Source organism: Belonocnema kinseyi, chromosome 1 (genome assembly GCF_010883055.1).
Source record: "Belonocnema kinseyi isolate 2016_QV_RU_SX_M_011 chromosome 1, B_treatae_v1, whole genome shotgun sequence".
Taxonomy (NCBI): domain Eukaryota; kingdom Metazoa; phylum Arthropoda; class Insecta; order Hymenoptera; family Cynipidae; genus Belonocnema; species Belonocnema kinseyi.
Window position 1 is genome coordinate 158,410,126 of NC_046657.1, and position 24,155 is coordinate 158,434,280.

Consider the following 24,155-nt stretch of genomic DNA (forward strand, 5'->3'; position numbering starts at 1 on the left):
TTGATAAAATAATCGTTTATAATATTAAATGTTCATTTTGGCTTTAGGGTCAGAATAAATAATTCAATTAATGTTTACTTAAACCAAACGTTTCGGTGCACAATGGTAGACCTCATCAGTAGTAAATTTTTATCCTACAAGAGATTTATAACAAATTATTAATCTGGTACGCAGGTACATTAAAAAAATTATTGAATTATTTATGCTTACCCTAAATAAAAAACTAATATATTATATTATAAAACATTATATATTTATCAATTAAAATTTTAATTTATTTATAATTAACACAAAATTGTCTCATATTCACCCAAAAAGAAGCCTGTGGTGTAAATAGAAACTCTTATATTTTCAGAAATTTCGATTCAGTTACACACTTCTTTTATTGGCTAAGTATCATTCCATTTGATTTCACGGATTTCTGTTCTGTCCAACTTCTTAAAGATGTTGAAACTAAACTATAACAATACTTAATGTTTCTTAACTTATTAAACATAAAAATTTAATAAATGACTAAAATTTTATTTAAAAATTGAGTTTACGATATGCAATGGTAAAAATGTCACGTTTATGTACATCATAGAATATAGGAAAACTCAATTCTATAATGTAAAATTGTATTGAATTCAGTTAAAGGTATTCGACAGATTTTATACAGCAAAAGTAACTTTACTGGCCTTCTTAATAATAAATATTATAATGAAGGCCTTTTTAAAGCTGCTTACACTGAAGTATGAATATCATCGTTTTCCAATTCGAGATTGAAGGCTTTGTTCATTTTCGCTTATGAATAACTCAGGAAGAAAATTAAAAGAATCAGGATTTATGTTAAATGTAAATCAGATCCTTATTTTGTCCATCTGAAAATTGAATTAAATTTTAGAGCTATAGAAGAAAAACGTGATTTACATATTCTGTAAATACTTCATTTTTCATTTGTATCGCTACGAATTATTCATCCGGCAAAAGAAAAAAAATCTCCAGTCTCAAATTTTGGAATTAACATGAGATTCATGCGCATAATATGCGAGAAAACTCTGATGGACATAGTAAGAAACGAGAGAATTCTAAAAGAATGTGGTGCAGAAGAGACGCTAGTAGACACATGAGAAAGAAATCGGTTAAGATGGTTCGGGCATGTTGAGAGAATGCCAAATGAACGACTAACGAAACAAGTTTATCTAGGTAAAGTAAATGGCAGCGTGCCCAGAGGTAGACCGTGGAAAGAATGGTTAGAATGTGTGAATGAGGCCCTAGTTAGAAGAGACATAAGAAGTCACAGACACAGGAAAGCCTGCATGAGAAAATGCATGGACATGAAAGAAGCTAGAGAAGTATGTCAGAACAAGAACGTATGGCGGCAAATAGTTAATAAAAAGAGTGTCAGTAGAGTGAATGTCGCCTGAAACAAAAGACCTTGGCCACTAATGGACCGAAGTGGTGAATCTTACATAACGACCTTGTGAGTATCTTCACTTGGGGTCATTGCTAGAGAGATTGATCAGCAACCTGGGTCGGAGGAGTGTTGCGGAACGAACGTGTTATTTACATAAATAACACGAGAATTATGGATCAATCTGAATCTGAATCTGAATTCACAATAAATTTACTTTTGCACATTTTAAATAAAAGTTTAAAAACTCATTTGATTCAATTTTACACCGTAGAACTTAAGTTGTTCTCTATTCTATAATACACGTAATTAATGTGACAATATATGTCCCTTCCAATTTTGAAAATGAAAAGCATTTTCGTTGAAATGGTATATAATTTATAAGAAAATCTGCATAACCTGAATCACATTATAATAATTAATTTCTCTTATGCGCACTTAAAATCACTTAAAGTAATTTTTTCCATCAGTACTTAATTTTTTAGTTACATTTGTGATATACCCTAATGTATATTTCACGGCTGACATCCAACATTAGCCGGCGCTTTTTTACGCGGTCGGACCCTTTGGTTGGAAATTAATTTTGTTTGCTGAATATTTATCGTTTCAATCGAAAATTTCTTTCTTTCGTTGAAATGCAAGTTATTCGATTAAAAACATCCTTTTTCTTCAGGTGCGAATTAATTTTTTACCGAAAATTTTCTTATTTAATTTTTGGTTGAAAAATGATTTTTTTTTAGTTGACGACTCATATTATTTAGTAGAAATTAACGTTTTTGGTTGAAAATTTAGTTCCTGTGTCAAAAATTGAACTATTCCAGTTAAAGATTCATCATCTTAGTTGAGAATTCATCTTTCTGATTTAAAATTCAAGTATTCCAATCAATGATTCACAGTTTTAGTGTGAAATTTATTACTTTGTTATAAAATCTCAGGATTTTTCTAAAATATTTTTTGTTTTTGAGGGAAGTAACTTTTTTAACTAAAGATTTAACTTGTTGTAATTGAATATTCCACAGTTTTAATTGAAAACTCATCTGTTTTGCCCTTTTTTGTTGCAAATTGATATTTTTTGCATGAAATTTAAGTCTTTGTTTTAAAATTAATTAATTTTACCATTTTTTTCTGTTGCGTTAAAGGATGATTATAATGAACGTCATAAATTAAAATAAATGTTGGCGTTTAGCGGCCATGTTACTTTATAGCTATGTTACTTTCACTTTAAAGGAAAAAATTGAAAAACTTGACGAGACAAAACCGGAAGTTTTTGCGAGAAAAATTAGGTAAGTCAGAAATCGAGCAAGAGATGCATGGTAATAACTTAATTATAAGCCATACATTTCAATAAATGAGGAGGCATTAAGCAAAGGCGCACAAGTCAGAAAATGTGGGAAATTGAGTTAGAATTATAGTTTGAATCTTTCCCATCAATTATATCGCTTGGAATAGTAAAAATAGAGCTAAATGTGACGGACGTGACGATCACGTGATTATTAGCTTGATTTTGGCTAAGCCAAGCGATATAATTGATGGAAAGGATCCAAAACATAACCCTAAATAAATTTTCTCCACTTCGTGACATGTAAGCTTTTACTTTTCACCTCCTCAAATGTAAAAGTATGTAACTTAACAAAGATATTATGAACATTTTTCAGAGACGCAAATGGTCTAAATCTTACCGTTGCGGCTGATACAATAGCTCCAATTGAGATTATAGGAGCAGACATGTTATAATAGAGAAAATCGGGTTCCGTGGTTCCTGTTTCTAACACATGTTGCATCACTTGCCCCTGTTTCGTCATGAATATACCACCCAAGCCTATTGTAAATAAGCATTACTGATGACAAAGCTTTGAAGTATTCTTTTTTCCTCGATATCTTGACTTTACTGTTCGTAGTTATTTATTCTAAAAACTTTGATGATTAGAAAATCTAAAAGCTCAGAAATAATTTAAAAAATACTAGTTTGTCTGGTATGTCGTTTATTAATATGATACCGGAAGTCTCTATGAATTTAATACAACTAGAAATGTACTTCTGTTAAAGCAAAAACGTTTCTGTTTATTTGAAGCTGACGTAAAATTACTTATTTGGTTATTATTGTCTATTTTACTATGATCACATTCTTGGCAACTAAATATTTAAATTATGAATACGTATTTTAAGCTGATGTTATTGAAGTAAATTCGAGAATAACTATGATGCAAAATCTGGATCATAAAAATAGGTATGATGAATTCAAAACTATTTGTCTTTAATAACAAAAATCTCATTATGCGAATGAAAGCTTGGCGGTGTCATAAAATAAAAAAAAATTCTGTGATCAAATAGCCCTACTCTGTCAGAAAAAAGTCACTGAATCACACCGATAAGTGAACGTTTTTCACTCTGCAACTGAAGTGTGTTATCCCACATCTCTACACTGACAAAAATTTTGACAAGCAGCTGTCTTCATAGTTGCAATGCAGCGCCACCACGACGATTGGTGTAGCGGCCAGACCACTTTTAAGTAAGCTACAGTACCAAACGTGCGAGCAGATCCTTTCCCGTGTGTTGGGAACGCAGCAGTCCCACAAAAGAGAATTAAATTGCCCCAAGAGTATAAACTATAACTGTATAACTCCGCGCGAAGCTCGGCGTGGGGATTCCGTGCTTCCGTCTAAAGGGAGCGTTACTCTAGCAATACTGTTGGGATTACAACTGTTCCAATGTGGGAACAGAGCGTACCCAATATGAGAGAGGATGTGTACCAAGTTGCAGGTGAGCAGCGCGCGACGCATTTGGTGTTCCAGCTCTACTGCGTGGGCGAGCAGATCGCCCAAAAAATGTTCAGTATATAGGTGCAAAGTTCGGTGTCGAACGTGAGAGCGTACTTTTTTCATCTCAGCCAGTGCGATCATTGACAGTTTTTGCATCGCTCCGTTACGGAGGACGGTGTGAAGTGTTTATAAAAGAGCCGGTGTGCCGTCGTCGGTGAGTCGGCTCTGCTACATGTTGCGTAGGCCAGCCTCGTGTCGAGCTGAAATTGCACGAGCAAGAACGCGAGCCCCCGACTTCACGATTCGTTATCGGTAGCTAACTGGCTATTAGGAGGAGTTTTTAAGTAAACAGAATTTTGCAGGGTTCTTTCAAATTTGCTTAAGTTTAACAGATATTGGAGAATTGTGAAACGATTTGAAAATAAATAAAACTTTTGAAATTTTTTTTTAATTTTGTAAGGTTTTCACAGAAAAGAAAAAAATTCTTTTAGGCTTCTACGAATAATTAATATAATTTGTTATTTAGAAGAATTTATTTCAAGCGATTATTTAAAAAGATTTCAATACATTTTAAACGACGTCAAAAATTTTCAACGAAGAATCAGGAAGATTTAAAGGCAACCTTTTTAAGTTTTCCGAATATAAAAGAAAATCAGTAAAAAATTTGAATAATTTGTAATGGTTAGATGGCTTAGAAGGTCTTGCAAGATTAAAAACAGAATATTTTCAAGATTCGTGTGAAAATTTGGTTAATTTCTTATTTAAAAAAAAGGACATTAAGAGAAACTTAGAAAAGCTTTCTAAACATACAAAGGATTTTAAAACATTTAAAAGTTGCGCATAGAAGATTTTAAAACAAAATATTTCAATTTTGTAAAATTAATAAATAAAAATAAATAGAATCGAGTGAATTCAAGAAATATTTAGAAAAAAGGAAGAGATTCAGATTGAATTTTTAACTTAAACTCTGTTAGGAATTTACATTTTTAAATATTTAAAAAATAAACCTTAGGGAGTTTAGAGGAATTCTGAAAGATTCTAAGGAGATAAAACTATTTTTTCCCAAATTCATTAGAAAAATTCAGGAGATTATATGTCAATTTTTTACATCTTGAATTAAGGAAAATAATTCTTATTAGGGCTTCTTATGCATATTTTCTTACAACATTTTTTTAAATACGTGATGGTTTAAAAAATGTACTTTCAAATTTGATTAAGTTTATGAGAAATTTAAATATTTTGAAACGATTTAAAAATAATAACAACTTTCAATGATTTTTTAAGAATTTTGTAAGGTTTCACGAAAATGACAGAAATTCTTTTAGGTTTCAAGCAATAATTAAGATAATTTTATATTTCGGAAAATTAATTTCAGAATATTATTTCAAAACATTTCAAAACATTACAAAAGATTTAAAAAATTGTCAACGTATCTCAACATTTTTAAAGCCAATTTGTCATCATTTTGCAGAATTTAAAAAAATCAGTAAAAATTTGAGTAATTTTTAAAGATTAGAAGATTAGAAGGTCTGACAAGATTAAAAAAAAAGAATTATTTTCCTAATATTCGTGTGAAAATTTTTTATGATTTTTTATATTGAAAAATGAACTTTAAATGGAAATTAAGGAAGCCTTTTAAGCACACCAAACGATTTCCTAAAATTTCGAAAAAGAGTGTAGAAGGTTTTAAAAGCAAAATTTTTTAATTCGGTATGATAAAAAAGTTGAAAAAGATATAAATAATCGAAGAAATTCAAGAAATATTTAGTAGAATTAATAAAATGCTACAATAATTTAGACTTTGGAAGAGTGTCAGAACGTAGGCTAAACTTATTTAAAAAACTGAAAATTCTAAAAATTCTTGTAGAAGAAAATAAATGCGCCTGGAAATTGTGTAAAATTGTCAGTCTTTAAAATTAAAACACTAATGATTTTAAAAAAATTACTTTCAGCACATTTCCTCTCAGGCTGAATCCCCGCTTTTAATCGAAAGAGGTTCAATTATTTTCAATAATAATAAGTAATGAAATAAATGTTAAAAAATTCAAAAATAAGACACATCCCTGTATGCTTTAAGATATAATTTGTTTACTTAGCATAAGTTCCATGCAATTAAAAAAAAAGTTTATATACATACATCTAAAATTAGTTAAATTATTTCTAAAAATTGGAAACTTTTAAGAATTGCAGTACTAAAATACACTTCAAATTTAGATTTTTATTTTTAATTTTAATAAAATATAATAGATACATATGTAAAATGTATAAATAATGATAAAAGTCGATGAACGAAGGACTTTCATACTTTATGTTTGCGAAAAAGAGATATCTGAATTCTCAAGTGTGAATACTAAGGGTAATGATGTCAATTAAACATCCATAATTAATAAAAGATTTTCATTTTTCCCTTTAAGTGCAAAAGACTTATCATTTGATAAAAATGTTGTGAACATTTTTCTCTGAGGTAAGTGTGGAATGGAGTTTTATTATAAAAATGTGTTTTCTGACCTTTCTTATTATTATTTTTTAAGTATATATTAATCTGCTTTATGTTTAGTGCAAAATCATGTGCTGAAAGACGATAGAAGAAATATATATTTCTGAATCGCATTCATAAGGTTAAAGCCAAATATGTAGGCAAATCTGATGTAGGCACATTTATAAAATTATTATTATTTTTCATTGTTAAAATTAATACATACAGAGTACAGTTGTTATATGAAATTTAACGACGGTTTTTTGTACCATGTTTGACCCTATGGCAGAATCAAGGAAAAATATTCTAAAAGTATGTTCCTTACTTATTAAGATACGATACAAAAAGGTACTTTTAGAATTGTTTTCTCTTTTTAAAATCACGAGATATTTCCTTATAAAATAAAATTTGTTAAATTTATTTTACAATTATTTATATTACAATTATTTTACAATGAAAATCAAATTGTAAAAGCTACATTTTGTAAAATTGAGATAAGTATTTTAAGACATTAAAGGTTTCGCAAAGTTTTCATATATTAAGAAAGCATATGAGGTCAAATTAATAACTTTTCGGCTTTTTCTCTTGCACTCTCCAAAATTTTGGTTATAGTATGAAATAGCATAAAAAGAGTGCTTTGAAATCATCTACAGTCCTCTTTTCAGATTTTTTGAAATCCTTTGATATGTTTAGAAACCTTTTTAACTTTCCTATGAATTAAATTTTTTAAATAAAAAATAGTTACAAATTTTCATACGAATAAACCTTTAATTCTGTAAAATAAAACAAAAATTGCCTTGAAATTTTTAAAATTCTGTTTAAAATGTTCTAAAATGATATCTTAAAATTAATTTTTTGAAATAAAAAATTATTTTAATTATTCCTAGGAACCTACATTGTTTTTTCTTATTCGTGAAACCTTAAAAAATTATTTTTATATCGTTTAAAAATTTCTGAATATCTCTTAAACATACTCAAATTTGAAAACTCATATTTTACACTAACATAAACCTAAAAAGAATTACGCAAGAAAGCTTAATAAGAATTCAGTTCCTTATTTTTCCTAAAATTATTTTTTCAGTTGAAAATACATCCTTTTCTAATAGAAAATGATTTTTCTTGTTTGAAAATTGATTTTTTGGGTGATAATTGAACATTTTCGTTGAAAATTCGCTTTTTCAGTTCAAAAATCATTTTCTTATACTGAAAATTTAACTGTATCATTTTTGTTTCAAATTTTTTTTTTATTTGAAAATTTAAATATTTTATTGAAAATTGGTTGTTTTCTTTTTGCTTAAAAATTGAATTTTCTCAGTTAAAAATTAATATTTTTTGGAAGAAAATGATTCTTCTGGTTAGAAATTCACCCATTCTAATTCAAAATTAATTTCTTTTGTGAAAAATGCATTTTTGGATAAAACTTCTTTTCTTTTGGTATAAAATGGTTTAAAGTGAAATTATACAAGATTTTAAATAAATTGTTAAAACTTTTAGTTACTTTTGAAACGTTTCAAAATTTCTGAATATCTCCTAACCTTTCTCGAATTGGAAAGCACATTTTTTAAACCAACATAAACTTTTAAGAAAATTATGAAACAAAATTGCACGAGAAGTCTAGACAAGAATTAGGTTTTTTATTTGTCCTAAAATTATATATAACATGGCAAAATTGCAACATTTTCTACACACGCATTTACACCCCTGTTAAAATTTTAAAGAAATAATGAAGAAATATGTTCCTTTTTCAATTTTCTTTCAGAATTCATTCCATTCCATTTCTGGTAAAAAATGTATCTTTTCTAACTGAAAATCCAACTATATATTTAAAATGTTAACTATTGTTATGTAAACTTGATTTTTTTATTCAAAATATTTTTCAGTTAATAATCTAACTTTTGTATTTTTGGTTAAATACTTATTTCTTAGTTTTAATATTCATTTTTAAAGCTAAAAATTTAACGATTTTGTTCAAGTATTTTTATATGATTTCTTTAGTTGTAAATTCACTTTTTTTTTTAAATGGAAATAAATGTTCTCGTTTGAGAATTGATTTTTTTGTCGAAAATTTAACGGTTTTGTTGAAAATTCGATTTTTTCTAATTGAAAAAATAGTTTCTCATAATGAAAATTGACCATTCTCAGTAAAAAATAATAATCATAATTCATCATAATTTTTAAACATTTTTTGATAAAACTTCTTTTCTTTTAAAATGGTTGAAAGTTCATGTTTTTTTTTTTGAGAATTAAACTATTTTGACTAAAAAATTTTCGTTGTTAATTTATTTCTTAAATAATAATGTAAACGTTTTTCGTAGAAAATTTATCTATTTTGTTAAAAATACGTTACTTATTGTTGTTTTAAAATTTATATATAAAAGTTCAAACTTCTGTTTTCTGTAGGAAATTATTTGTTTGCAAATTCGATTTTCTGCTTGAAAATTTAAATGGTTTTTGGAAACTTTGATTTTTTGGTGTTGATAATTATTTTTAACTGAAAATGTAACTATTCAATTTCTCCTTGAAACATTATTTTTTAGTTTAAATTCAACTATGTGGTTGAAAATTCATGTGTTTTCTTGCAATTCTGTCTTTTTTGGAAGAAGTCTTTTTGTACAAAAATACATTTCTTTGGTTGAAAATTGGACTATTTTGCTATAGATTTAATTCTTTTCTTATTCATAATTAATTTTTTAAATGCGAATTTAATTTTTCCATTTATTGTTAAAAGATCACGTTTTTTACTTAAAAATTCATTTCTTTTGTTGCAAATTCAATTTTTTATCTGAAAATTCAACTAGTCCATTTTTCATTTAATGCTAATTGTGTCATTTTAAAATTCGGTTCTAAAGATGAAAATTCAACAATTTTGTTCAGATTTTTTCCTTTAAAAATTATATTTTTAATTGTAAATTTATCTTCTAACTTCTTTAGTAGCAAATTATTCTTCTTCTTTGAAATTTCATTTGCTTTATTTAAAAATTCATTTAGTTGGTTTAAACTTTGCATTTTTTTGAGGTTAAAAATTAATTTTTTGACCTGTAAACCTAAGTATAAACTATAATTTTCAGTTAAGAAATGTATTTTTAAAAGTAATTTCTTAGGTTGAAAATTAAACTAATTTGACACCGACATGCCAAAAGAAAAACTCCCTTAGCTACCCATAGACCGGCAAACACAAAATATACCAAACAATGCAAAAATGAAATATGAAATGGGAAGATGTGACCTTGGTCGACGCGCACAAGCCTACACAAGTTAACTGTACGTGCGAGCACAGAGCAACTTATCGGTGTTGGTTTTCGCACGGAATAGTGTCGATTGTATGTTTATACCAGTCTAATTTCAAAATCTCAACTTTCACATAATTTTTTCACCTTTTGTGGTATAAAATACTGTTCGATATTTGTGTGAGAGGTGTGCTATTCTCGCTCAGCCTTAGTGTTTAATTTTACACTGTCTAGTAAAATTTTAAGTTTAATTTAAAACTTTCGCATCCCCTCGGTGTAATTCGTTAGTATTTTCAACACTGGGAAGTTGAGAGTTCGTAAATTTACCAACTTGATACCGGAGAATTGTATTTTAAAGGAAAAATGCTTTTTCTCACCAAAACATCGCACAGTATCATTACAACTTCGCACTTCGGTGTGACGTTGTGCGAATTTTTGTAACAGTGAATTTCCGTGTCTCATATGCACCCCGTCTGTGAGTCACCGATACGACAGCGCTATTTGCGTGAGAATGTAGCCGTGAGGGAAGAAGGAAGATTTCATGTGTCTTCCCTCTTTCTTAAAAGTCGCATCTGTTAAGTCGACTACGACCGCTTCCTCTGAAAAATCTCACTTCTCCGAGTGAGCCCCGTTTCTTCGGCGCACGTCACATATGTAACAGGTGGTAATCATAATAAGATTGAATAATTTTCAAATTAGAGAGAGAGAGAGATGTGTCACTTCTCATTAGCAAGTTAGTTTACATCATTTTCGCGAAAAGTACAATTTCAAAATAAAATAAAATTTTGTTTTCCAAACTGAAATATTTAAGGTAAAAATGACAATATTCTCTGGACATATTGTAACTCACCAACAACTTTGCCTTCGTATTGTTCCGCTAGAATCTGCTGTATGTTATCTGGAAAAGCCGATATATTGCCGATGCGTTTTTTTACATGAACTTGTACAACTTTTACGGGCTCGCCTTCACTAAGAAGCACATTTCCTACATAAGTTATTCCCGTGTCGTTTCCGGGTAATCTTTCCATATAATAGTCGTCATTGTCAGCATTTGAAAGCGCAGCAAACGATCCTGGGTAGGACGCAGGAGAATTTAAAACAACGTTCATAACAATCTGCAAAATATAAAATTTATTTTAATGTTCAAAAGTTTTAAATAATTAATTAAAAGGTAATAAAATATCTTCAGAAAATTTACACTTTTAAATGAAGATTGTAAAACTGAGCAAAAAAAAATTTTGGGGTGGCATCCGAAAAAAGTAAAAAAAAAAATTTTAATCGATTAATATCTTCCGTTCTCTTTTTTTAAATGAAAATTCCAAAAAATGTCCCTATTGCTTCAAAAGCTATGGAAAATGTTTTCTGTGTACAGTTTTGCTACAAACTAATAATCAAAAATTATGAATAAAAAAAATGTGTGCTCAATTTATAATTTTTTTTGAAAATGGTCAAAAGATATGTTTTTTTTTTTATTTGAGTCCTATGCATACATTTTGAAAAAAGTTGAATATGTCGAAACTGCAAATTTTACAGCTTGAATCGAAGAAACATGTTGTTATTTTGGTTTAAAAAAAAAATGTAGGCGTTCAAATCTTGTTAATTTTACATGTTTTTTTAGCGATTTTGACGACTTGCTAAAACTAAGCTTTTAGACGCAAAAAAAAGATGGTGTTATTTGATCGCTCTATCAAACCGTGCAAAAATCTGCGCGCCCATTTCTGCAATAAAAATGTGTTTGCACCCCCCCCCCCCCAATACGTGTAAAAAGTTCTTCCCTGATTTCTTCAGTAGCTGTTCGTTACAAAGACGGGATATCACATAAAACAATCCTCAAACAAATTAACCCTCAACTCACAGGGGGGGGGGGGAGGCGAGTAAATATGTATATAGAGTGATTTCATTAGTTTATTTTCACGAAAATATCGTAATAGCAGGAATATAGTATCGCAATAGGACATTTTTTGGAATTGTCGATATTTTGACTTTTTAAATTAAAAAAGGAAACAGAAGACATTACCTGACTAAAATGGTTATTTTTACTCTGCCATAATAAACGCCTAGTGTGACTTCATGTACTTTTAAAAGGCGAAGAAAATACATGTGCCAGTTAAATTAAGATCAATAAAAATAATGAATCATCAACGTTTTAATGTAAAAATAATTGATTTGATGGAGTATTAGTATGGCTAAATACGTTAGAACCAGTCCGTATAATTGACAAAAAGTGCACACAATTATGTTATATGATGTTTTCGCAAAGTACTCCATTTTTCACATTGCTTTCAGTACTGATACCAAAATTTAAATAAATATTCCAGTGCATTTCGTTTATTGTCATTGAAAATTGAGAACTTATTTTTGATTAATTTTTTAGTTTACAAGATTAAAAATTTAAAAAATGTATTTTTCAAAAAAAATTTATGAATGGAACATCGAAAGTTGGCATCCTATATTGAAACATATAAACTTTTCTTGTGGTATCATGCAAACGGTATTAAAATTAGGTCCCATTTATCAGGGACTGCATTAAATACGTGTCCTACGAGATAAAGTATATTTTACATTTCTTTATTAAACATAAATATTTTTGCTCCAGCTTGTTGAGAAAATATTGTAAGCATATGATGTCACATCTAGGTGGTGGCATGGCGCGACAGAATTACAAGCTCGAAAAGTTTTTTTTTCTTTTTTAAATAAAATTCCAAAACAGGCCGTTTTTCAATTGATACCGTATCATCAATGATTTTAGGATAAATTATAGCTGTAAATTCAAAAATACAATATTCTTGTTTGAAAAGCCTCATTTTCCTACCCTATTCCTCGATAGCATAATCTATAGACGCGCATCTTTACGTATTTTGGCGGAGATACTGCCAAAGAAGGAGTTGCCTTGATTAAAGTTTTCAATTCGGAGCAGGCGCTCAATTTTGAATCACGTTCAGGGAGCGTGCGAATGAATATATTTAAGAAAGGGTGGTCCAAAGCCAAAGCAAGCCTTCCATAGCTGCGCAAAGAGGACGGAAGTTGGTGCACCAGTAGGTTATCTTTCGGGGAATAGTGTATAGTATTTTCACTTGCACTTTTTAAACTTTTAACCAATTGTACTTTAAAAATGATTTATTCTCCGAGGCTTTCAAGTTCAGAACATTATTTATTAGCATTATTTAGAAAAATTGCATAATTTAGCATTTCACATATTCATGATTCAATTTGACATACTTCGCATAATCCAAGATAATAATCTTCAGGTCCCTGAGCAGCTCCAATCATAAATCCTTCCGTGCGACCACTGCTACGAGACACAATATCATTTAGAGTATACGATTCGGAAGCACCATCTACAGACACAGATGGTCCTCCGATGTCTAGTATTTCTGGATTTCCTCCAAGCCCTTGAAAAAACAGAGATGTTTTTATTTATATTTTTCAATTTGAAAATTTAGATTTTAGGATAATAATATGCTTACTCGACTCCTACCTTACCACTATTTTTCTGGTGCCACTTATGCCAATAAGGAGTAAAATACCAAGTTAGAATTGCTTTAAATGAAATAAAAAGCACTAAGAAACATTTTGAACACCCTACATTTTAAAACTCGAAACACTCAAGAAGAATCTTTTTAAAAACCCCCGAATTCTGATATTTTAACTAGAAAAGATTTTTAAATATGTCCTTACTATTTGTTCTTGTATAAAATATTGGAAATTCTGATTGATCATTTTCTTGTAATATTTTTACAAGTTTTCCTACCAAATGTACCAAGAATTTCTCGCGAGTCAGAATTTTTTACCAAACAGTTTTCTAATCATTTAGAAATAAAATATTCTGGTTAGCCTAACTAAATGTTTGGGTCAATCTAGCTATTTGTTTCCCAGAGGAGTTCAGGAAGTAAAAAGATTGTTGTGCGATGCCGACGAAAACAAAAATAACTAATAAATGCAAAAGTGGACCAATTTTTGACGTAGCAACTTAATTCTTTCAACGTAATCAAATGTTAATAACTAATTTATGAACTTTTAAGGACATTTCAAATTATTTACTTTTGTTGTTATGAAAGGTGTTTTACTATTTTAATCCTTTAAGCAAAATTGCAATAAATAAATTTTTGTGGATTCTCGAATTTTCACTTTTTGTTACACGTTATTAAACAGAAGTTTTAAGTGTCACTGATAAGAAAAACATTTTTATTAGTACAATTTTTATTTTAGGCTTGCTTATAAATTTGTCAAAGTTTGCTGGGATTCACGAATGTTTAGGTTATTGCTACTTAAGATACAATCTGTGTAACATAAATTCCGAGAGGATTTGAAGAGGGTGAATTTGTTGCTAGAAAATCAGTTTTGTTATTTAAATTTAAGTGATGAACCGGAAAAGTAACTTTTTTGTTAGGAAAAACTTAATATGCTGCTTCCTTACAAATTACTAGAAAAGCAGTTTTCTGGATTTCACGAATTTTCACGTTTTTTAAACTTTGCTAGAACTTCTTTAACAAAAATTCGGAGAGGAATCAAAAAGGACATCTTTTGATATTAGAAAATAATTTTGGTTATTAAAATTTGAGTAACAAAGTCTTAAGAAAGAAAGTCTTCCTGGTTTGCGTGTGTTAAGGTTTTTTCTAGATTTGTTAAAATTCAGGTAACACAAATTACGTAAGAAACCGAATAAAGTAATTATTTGTTGGTAAAGGTGTTATCTGATGTTAGGCTTGCTTCCAAATTTTTAACAAAGCAAGTTTGCTCGGTTTCACGAATTTTCATGTTTTTGTTAATTTTGTTACATTTTATGTAACAGAAATTATTAGAGATCAGTTTTTTCAATTGTCAAAACCTGTTAATAAATGTTAGAAAGAAGAATTCAAAAGTTATACAAATGTGTGTGATTTGAACTTTGCGTCATGAAATACATAAATCGTGGAAGGACGGCCACTCGACGGGTAGTGCCGAAAACTTGATGTGAAGTGTGTCGCGAAGAATCAAACGCCATCGCAACGTTCGAAACGCGTACACGTGGCCGCTAAAGCTCGCTTCTCAGTCGTTAATTAAGCCCAACTCTCAAGCTTTAATGTTCCTAAACTAAGCTTCACGCAATTTTTTTCTAAATGACTTTTTTCTTTATTTAGTTGTACACTGTTACATTGTACAAGGGGTTTAATAGATGGTGGGACAGCCTTTATAGATAGGATATTTCAGTCCAATACAGTAAGTCCTAATTATCTTCACTTGCTCGAGTTTTATTATATTATTATTATTTCACCATTGACCCATTTCCCTTTCGGGTTAGGCGTAACACATTTGCTCCGCAACACTGCTCCAACCCAGATTACTGATAAATCTCTCTAGCAATCATCCCAAGTGAAGAGCCCCACAAAGTCGTTATGAGAGGTCCCCCACTTGGATCCATTAGTATCCAAGGTCTTTATATCTCTTATAACTAGATTCTTATTCATCCATTTGAAATTTATCCCGTTACTCATTTTGTACATCAGAGTTTTCCCGCATATTATGCGCAGGAATCTCATGTCAATCGAGTTAATTTTACTCTAATCTTTTTCTTGATAGATCCATGTCTCGCTACCGTATAGCACAGTGCTGTACAAATATAGAATTATGTGTTGCCATTTTAGCGTTATTTGATGAATTTTTACTTCTGATAATGAGTTCTGCTCAACCGATAACCTTCTCACACTCTTAAATGCGCCTATCTTACTCCTCATCTGTCTTGTGACCTTAAAGAATAAGCTACCAAGGTATACGAACTTATCAACTTGTATAATTCTCTCATCATTTAATAGAATGTTTAATATCGTTTTCTCACTCTTTCATTTGAAAGCCATAGTTTTTGTTTCATTTGCATTAATTTTGAGGCCCATGCTCTTCATGCTTCTATTCAGTTTGTTTAAGATTCTTTGCAAGTATTCGATTGTATTTGCCATAACCACCTTATCATTTGCGAAAGCTAGTGCACGAACCTTTACATTTTGAAGATCTACACCTTCTTTGACGAAGAGGGCCATTATTAGACACTTGTTCATGAATAATAAATGAATAAATCTTTCGCCAAGCGTCGAGCATTCACACTACGAAGCATTGACAAGTTCGTGATGTGCACACTGCCTCTGTAAGTCGATCTGACAACCGACTTCTTCTGAACGCCGTCGAGCTAAAACTTCACTGATTTTCAGTAAAATTTCAGTGATTCAAATAGCTAGAAATAGGTCACTGCCAATCAGTGATAGGTTACTTATTGATTCAGTGAAATAACCAGAAAGTTGTCGCTAGAACTAAGAAATTTTTAGCGCCAAGGCAAGATGAAATCAACAACTTTTGGTGTAAGAAGAACACTTTTATTCACCAACATCTAGCTCGTATATTCACTACTTTCTTAAAAGGAGAACAACCCATCCCGCAGTGGTTAGTTAAAGAACGCACGGTACTGATCCCTAGGACCAGAGATTTATCAAGTGTAAATAAAAAAAGCAAAAGTTGAACAACGCGGATGTAAAAAAGGACTGGCTGGTTGCAGAGAGAACCTGTTAATAGACAGGTGTATTACCCATGATTCCAGCAGGAATCGATACAATCTGTCCATGGTTTAGATTGACTACCGAAAGCATTCGGTATGAGAGGGATGGGGGGGTTACTTCCGAGGAGACTCTTTAAGCCCGATACTTTTCTGCATCTCCCTCTTGCCTCTATCTATTATGCTCCGCGGTAGGAGCTCTGGATACCTATATGGCCCGACAAACAGAGGAGAATTTAAGGTCAGCCACCTTTTATACATAGATGACCTTAAATAGATGGCCTGCGTCCATTTACACTGAGGAAGGCTAGAAAATACATTAACGCGTATGTTTAAAACGGCCCTTGAAAAAAGTTATCGCAAAATTCTCTGAAAAATGTGGGCTCCCGAATTATCTAGGAAAAATAAGATCCAGGCAACTAATTGTTTGGTCATTCCTATATTACTTTACACGTAAGGTGAAGTAAAATGGAACTTTAATGAGTTGAAGCAACGTTATGGCGTTTCTCTACCGAGCCGCAGATAGGGCAGCAAAGGAGCTTGGCCTCACATTTGATTCCAGTGACACTACACATGGCCTAGCACCATTAACATATTTGGTGCTTAAATGTCGTGTACAGGAAGTAGAAAATTTGCTTTTACTAAAGGAACGTGCTAACAGGCCTCTTCTTGATCAATTTTACGGCATTATACGTAGAGAAACGCTATCAATGGGTCTGTCCAACATGTTTCTCAAATCTGTTCTATTGAGATCGGAGACCGAGGGAGTTTTTTTTTGTCTGTAAAGACGGCATTAGAGACAAATAAGTTTATTGTAAGCGCCTAATGAATGTACCTGTAGACTATACCTACTTCTGAGCGTGTAAGAAAGAGCCAGAAACAATTGGACATGTTCTCAGTGGATGCCTAAAGTATGCACGCTTTGGGTACATAAAGAGACACAATGCGACTCTAAAAGTATTATATTATTATCATCGGAATTTCTATCGTGTTGATCTAATGACCACCTTTCCATGCGCCCAAGGGGAACTGGAGTTCGTTGTAGAGAATGATCAGTGTAAGATCTACTATAATTTCTCGTTTTTCATCACTCAAAGTATCGTTGCTACGAAGCCTGATATTGTTCTCCAAGATTTAAAGACCAAGATAATTTACGTCATTGAATTCTCGGTACCAGCCGATAGTATTACCAGCGGCAAAGGAAGGAGAAAATGGGCGAAATATTAGGTTCTTCTTTCCGAGCTGAGCAGGCTGTATCAAGGCTACAAAGTCCATATTGTGGTTGTCATAATGGGATACCTTAGAGGTATGAAAGGTTCAGTTCTTAGCCAACTCAACAAAATCCCGGAACAGTTTTTTTCGAATTATCTTGCGTAAATTTCAGGGTCTTGCTTACATCCTTGGATAGAAGAAAACGGTGTGGATGACGTACGCGTTCCAGTGGCAACGGGATTTGTTGTTTTAAGGATCCATGATAGTAGCTTCTGGAGCCTACAACTTCTCTCACATACTAATTTTATATAATATTTCATAAAGATCGTTAAAACAATTAATCAAAGATACATGTGAATTACTGATATCATGTATTATAATATAATATATGATATACATGATCATAAATATTAATAAATAGTTATTAATAATTATGGATAATCAATTTATTATTAATGATTTAAAATAAATAAAAGTACTAATTCGAATTTATTTATTATGTAAAGAAATGTCCAGCCAAAAGGTTCAAACACCACCGCAGCATAGTCGCAAAAAAGGCTACCACTAGACCAGCGCCGACGGAGAGACGTGTCGGATGACTGAGATTATTGAGATTATTGAGAGAACTTTTTGAATGGGACGTGAGGTAAATATCACTAATGATATTTTGTATCAGCTTCATTTCCTGATTATGAAAAAACTATCAGATCACGATGTTACCTAGATAGATTGAAAAGGGAGAAGAAGAACTTTAAAGGGGCATGGAAGGGAAGCGAATGTAAATAATACATTAAGAGATTGTAATTAAAAAGTTACCAGAAGCTCCCAAAGTAAAGGGTGGTTTCGTCAAGTCTGGACAGTCAACGACCTCAACTGAAACTTCAGCAAAGTTTTTAGCCAGCTCCTCCTCTAGAACTGAAATAAAAAATGTATTTATTGGAGATATTTACCTGATGCTAAGAGAACGACTCCTCCATTTCTTACCGTTTCAAGCTGCATCTAGAGGACGTTCAGCGTCGCATTGTCTTTGGTCGGTCTGCAGCTTTCTGTCGCGTTTGGTCACTGTGTAGCTCCGAGTTCTATGTATAAGCATAGAACCTGAAGGTACAAATCGATTAAATGCGACGGAGAGCTGCAAACAGGCATCATGCGACGTGGCGCTATACAACGCTTACACTCAGGAAAATGTTTGTTTGAATCAAACATATTTTTCGCCATGTATCAAGGACGAAATTTTCTTGATACTGATAAACATTTTTTGAGTTAAACAATAGTGTGTTTAAACCAAATAAGTCTTGTTTGAATCAGAAAAAATATTTGTTTTATTCAAACAAAAATTTCTCTGAATGTAAACTCAACGTAAAGCGATATGAAATGGAGATGTAGAGATATATAAATAAAGTATTTGAAACGTAATGATTTTTTTGATTCTGTTATAATGTTCCCCTGTACTGCTTAAAACGTTTTCCTCATATATACACACAACACACAAACACAGATATAGGAGGTTGTACTTGATACACCTTGGTGTAGGCCATTCTACAATTCAATCCAAAAAGTCAACACATATTTGAGCACTCATCGAGTCACACTAGGGTCTGGTGGTCCCTATCAAGTTTATGGTGTGCCCTACGTCCCACAAAATTATTTTTGTCAACAGTGATAGTCATAATCTTTAAAAATAAAAAAACCTTATTTTTATTTTATGTGTTCTAAACATACAAAACAATTGTTGCAAATGTTCGAAAAGGTGAAAAGAAATAGTATATATTGCTTTTTTCATTTTTTAATTTATAAATGTTATTCGTGTGCAGATGTACAGACAGTGCAGTGACCCGACCGGTGACTATTAGTCATCGCACGCTGACAAGAAGCACGACTTCTTCGGTCGCTTTCTCACGAGCACAGTTCACATCTCTTTTTTCGTTCTTGCCGATGTACGTGGACGACTTTTAGAACATGGTCAATGTGTAAAATGGCAGCTATGAATTTCTTTAGCGATTTCCGCAGTGTAACCTTTGTGAGCCATTCTTGGAGAACTAATGTGAGTAGTATCAGCGATAAGTTTTCCAGGAAAGTCCGGCAGTTTAATTTTGGTTAATTCACGCTGCACACGTATAAAATCATTGCGTTAATTGCAGCTTAATTCACCATTGTCAAGAAAATCCTCATAGGCCATCGCTTAGTTTTCATTACCACAAAATACTCATGGCAGAGCTGATCGGATGAATCAGTACCGGCTTTAGTAGAACTGAACAAAATTACTATTTCAGGTTTTCCTATTTCTCTGTTGAAGGACCCATCTAAAATGCAAGATGATAAAAGAAGAATTATCTCGTTCTTCGCGATGTAGGAAACCAGTGTCATGTTCGGATCATATACAAAGCGCGACGTTTTTACTTCTGCCCCTTTCTTAAAGGATTTCAGAATTTCGCGTTTATTCTTCCGCATATTTCCTACGATCGTGAGCGAGTGTTCCTTTAGCATTGTTCGAAATGAATTCACTGATGTGTACCGGTTTTCGCAAGTCCTATTTCGATTAGTGATATGAATCGAAATACTCTATTCACATAGAATAATAATATACTATTTTAATGCAATATTTCATTGAAAATTTTCTTTCTACACATTATTTTTCACAAAAAGAAATAAAAAGTAATTTAAAACAAAATTTTGATTTCCGTATGTAAATGTTATACTGAGTCCACACTGTGATTCAATAGCCTCCAATAACGTTTCGCGTTGACCTTGTTTCGCATCTGAGGACTGCCTGACAACGCCAATCTACTTGACCTGTCCTCAGATACCTAAACCCAATTTACATTCGTTCGAAATATCGATATCGACCTTTCTCTAAAAGGGACACTTAAATAAAAAAGCGCTGGGGTCCAATGGCTCACCGTGTGTGAATTTTTTTGAATTGCCTTCCCGTCGGTGGCTCGGCAACGTGTTTAACTTTCTGATCGCGAAATTCAAAAGAATATTAAAAAACCCTGCCCTAAAACTCTCGGTTTTCATATGAAAGTTTTGTGGATTTGAAATGAAAAAGCACTTATTATGGGAAAAAGCCTATTACGACACAAAAAAGAACCCCAGATTTATTTAAATTATCATACAATATAAAATTTAACAAAGAGAAACTGTAACATAGAAAACAGTGAATTTGGATAGCACCGCGTGCTCGCGGCGAATGAATTGTATGAATTGGTGGAATACGAATTAAGACCTGGGGCGGAGGCGTTGCCAAGGCGGCGATTTGGTCGCGGTAGAGCTCTATGCGTAACCGAGTTCGTAAGAATACTGAATCGAACGACCCGCTCCACGAGTTGAGTCGATGCTCTTTTTTCACATATCCGATCCATTCTCATTCTCTCTCTCTTTCTTCCGGTGTGTGACGACGGAACAGTATGGACTTCTAGGGTTAATTTTATTACATAAAAAAAAACCCACTGTAATTTGAAAAGATTTACGATTCTGGTAACAATTTCTTAAGAATTCATGCCGTTTCAATAGTTTTTGTGAATTTTAAATTTAAATTACGAAATACTCTAAATGAGCATAATGAACATTTCAGGATATTCGCAGATAATAGTAAAAATAATTAGAGAATGGCGAAACTCAAGAAACCTAAATTCGTAAACTAATGAAATGTATCTAAAAAAAGCTTGAAGAACTCTGAAGTTGATCCAGACGAGGGTTCTCAATCAAGATTTCTAAAGTCTTGCAATTAAATAATAATTCTATTAAACATTTGAAAATCTTCTGACATATCCATTAAGCACATTTAGATTTATCAATTGAAAATTCTAAACTTCATTTTAAAGTAAATTTTATCGAAATCTGAGCATACATGTTTTGTGATATTTGTGACGCAAACGTGTAAAAAAAACTACATACGGAACATGTATTTTGAGAAATAGTTATTAGAATCATGAAGTTTGTCAATTTTTCTTTCGATTCTCTTAGATACAAATGTTACTTTGTTTGGTTTTGCTACAATATTATTTTGTTTAAAAATGGTCTAGAAACTGAAGTGTACCAAATACTACCTACAATATGTCAGTATTCGGTTCCAAATTGTGACGTCACAAAAACTTTTATAGGAATTTTAAATGAAAAATGAAACGAAGTATCGCTGACATTGGTCAGTTCACGGAATCTACACAGAAAGAGTTTTGAATAATAGGCATATCATATTTTCCAGTGAAGACGATGAAGATAAAACTTCTGTTAAAGAAATTGCATTTTGTATGCAAACTTCACGTTTAAGGGATAAACTTGATGAAATAAGAGGATCACACATGTGCTCCTAAGGTATCGTAAAAGATGTCGTATGCAGTTGTATAGCTGGATTAGGGAAAAAGTGCGAACATGTCAAGTTAAAAGGTAGGTTACACTATTATAACAACCTGTATATAGAAACACGATTATCAGAACTTAATGTTGTCATCTGTACTTACCAGCTTTAAGCTCCTCTAACTCAGGGACGTATAAGGGTACGCGTGTGATGTTCATCTCAACTTTGCTCGAAACATCCGTAGAACTCTAATTATAAATCAGGAAAACAATATATAATAATAATTATTCTTAATATTACACAGTTTTTTAAAAGATAAAAGCATTGTGAATTTTATATTTCGTAATAATTTACCTTTGACAAGGTTTTAATAGAATTCGTTGTGATACAAACGATGGAACTTGCGTGAAAATGTATAGAAAATTCTCTAGGAACTTTCAGAAACTCTTGATAAACGATTTATGCAATAAGTATTTATAAATTTGACTAAAAAGAACAAACATTTCAGAAAGTAATTAGATGAAGCTTTAGTCACATGTTGAAAAAAATATTATAATTGTTTAATTTTTGGTCACTTCGACTGACAATTTCAAGGGATTACCAGACAGGTCAACTAGTGTGGTAACTTTCCGTTAAACTTTTTCAAAACCTATACCTACCAATGATAACATTTTTCATTGTTCATAAACTCTAATCCTTCAGTATACACAAAGTCGAACTTTTTACTATTGTGATATTTGTTTGGATAACGAGCCATTATTTATTTACAGATTTGAAAGCATAACTTTGATAATAACTTTAATTTTACCAAAGCTGTAAGATATAATAGTACATTGTCTGTCAAGGGCGTGAGGGAGGCTATTTTTATGAGTATATACTTGCGGCCCGAGCTAATCGAGTGCGAAAGTCACACAATCTTGATACATACTATTCTTTTTGTTTTACCCTCATTGAAAACAAGTATGTGAGGCAGCTAAAGGTAGTTTGGAGTACACGACCAGACAGGGTCTGGATCCAGAAATCTCTCTGTATCTCTCCCTTTTCCATTTTTCTCCCCCCTTTTTACTCTCCTTTACCCTTTTTCTTTTCCCTTTCTCATGCAACTTTACCCTTTATATTGCTCCTTTTCAGCTGTTTCACTCCCCCCCCCCTCTTCACCCTTTCCCATTTCTACATCCCTTTCCCTTTCCCACTTTCTCGTTTGACCTTTGCACTTTCCTTTATAATTTCCTAATCCCCTTTACCGTTTTCATGCCACCTTTTCACTTTAGCTTTTTCACCCTTTTCTCTATTTCCTTTTACAGTTTTCCCTATTTCCCTTTTTTTATTTCCACGTTTTCTTGCCCCTTTTTCTTTTTCCTATTCTCCCTTTTTATTTTTCGCTTTTCCCATTTCCGCCTTTTCATTTCTACTTTCCACTTTATCTTTTAACACGTTCCAGTTTTTCGTTGTTTACTTTTCTTTTCCTTTCCTTTATTCCCTTTTACTGTTATTTTCTCTCATTTTATCGCTTCCCTTTTCCCTTCAACCTTGTTCTCTTTTTCATAATTCTCCCTTTTTATTTTCCCCTTTCTATTTCTACGTTGTCTCATTTCCCCCTCCCCTGTTCCTTTAGATATTCCCCTGTACCGTTTCCCCATTCCCTTTTACCCTTTCGCCTTTCCCCTTTTTCATTGCCCCGTTTCCTTTAATCTTATTCTTTCTCTTACTTTTCCTTTTCCCTTTTCATTTTTCCCTTTTCCCATTTCCCCCTTTTTCGTTCCTTTTTCACCCTTTCTAGGTTCTCATTTTGTTTTCCTCTTTTCCCTATTTCCATTTTCCGTTTATCTTTCCCCTTTCTAATTTTTCAATACCCTTTCAACCTTTCCCTTTTTAAAGTTTCCCCGTTCCCTTCATCCTTTTTCTATTTTTCCCAGGTTCCCCTTACTTTTGTTTTCCCTCTCCCTTTACTACGAGGGTAGTTCAATAAGTCCTTAGAATGACCAACATATGGCGCGCGAATCGCTCCAAATCATCTGTTTTCAGTCAGCACCACTCCCGACTAGATATATGGTGCAGTCACAGTCCAGATCTTCTGAGTTTACGTGTTTTTATAACCAATTGAAAAAAAAAATTGTTCGTTAAGAAAAAAAAAAACGAGTTCAGAGCGGTAATCAAACATTTTCATTCAAAGGCTTTAACTCCATATGAGATAAAAAATGAATTGGACTCAGTTCATGGCACATCTGCCCCTGCCTTAGCAACGGTTTATAACTGGGTAAATGAATTTAA

At 31.9% G+C, this 24,155-nt stretch overlaps 2 protein-coding genes across 2 annotated transcripts in view; both read right to left on the minus strand.

The window, feature by feature from the left end:
* Positions 1-22,128, minus strand: part of LOC117167244 (ester hydrolase C11orf54 homolog) — a 164,438-nt gene extending 142,310 nt beyond the window's left edge. Inside the window, exons 1-4 of the mRNA XM_033352046.1 lie at positions 22,048-22,128; positions 18,404-18,502; positions 13,075-13,247; positions 10,706-10,970 (exon numbers count right to left, since the gene is read on the minus strand). Coding sequence (XP_033207937.1) covers positions 10,706-10,970; positions 13,075-13,247; positions 18,404-18,502; positions 22,048-22,102 — 592 coding nt within the window. The 5' untranslated portion in view covers positions 22,103-22,128. The remainder of the gene's footprint in view (positions 1-10,705; positions 10,971-13,074; positions 13,248-18,403; positions 18,503-22,047) is intronic.
* LOC117167253 (ester hydrolase C11orf54 homolog) overlaps positions 1-24,155 on the minus strand; it is a 114,911-nt gene that overhangs the window by 34,940 nt on the left and 55,816 nt on the right. The window lies entirely within an intron of this gene.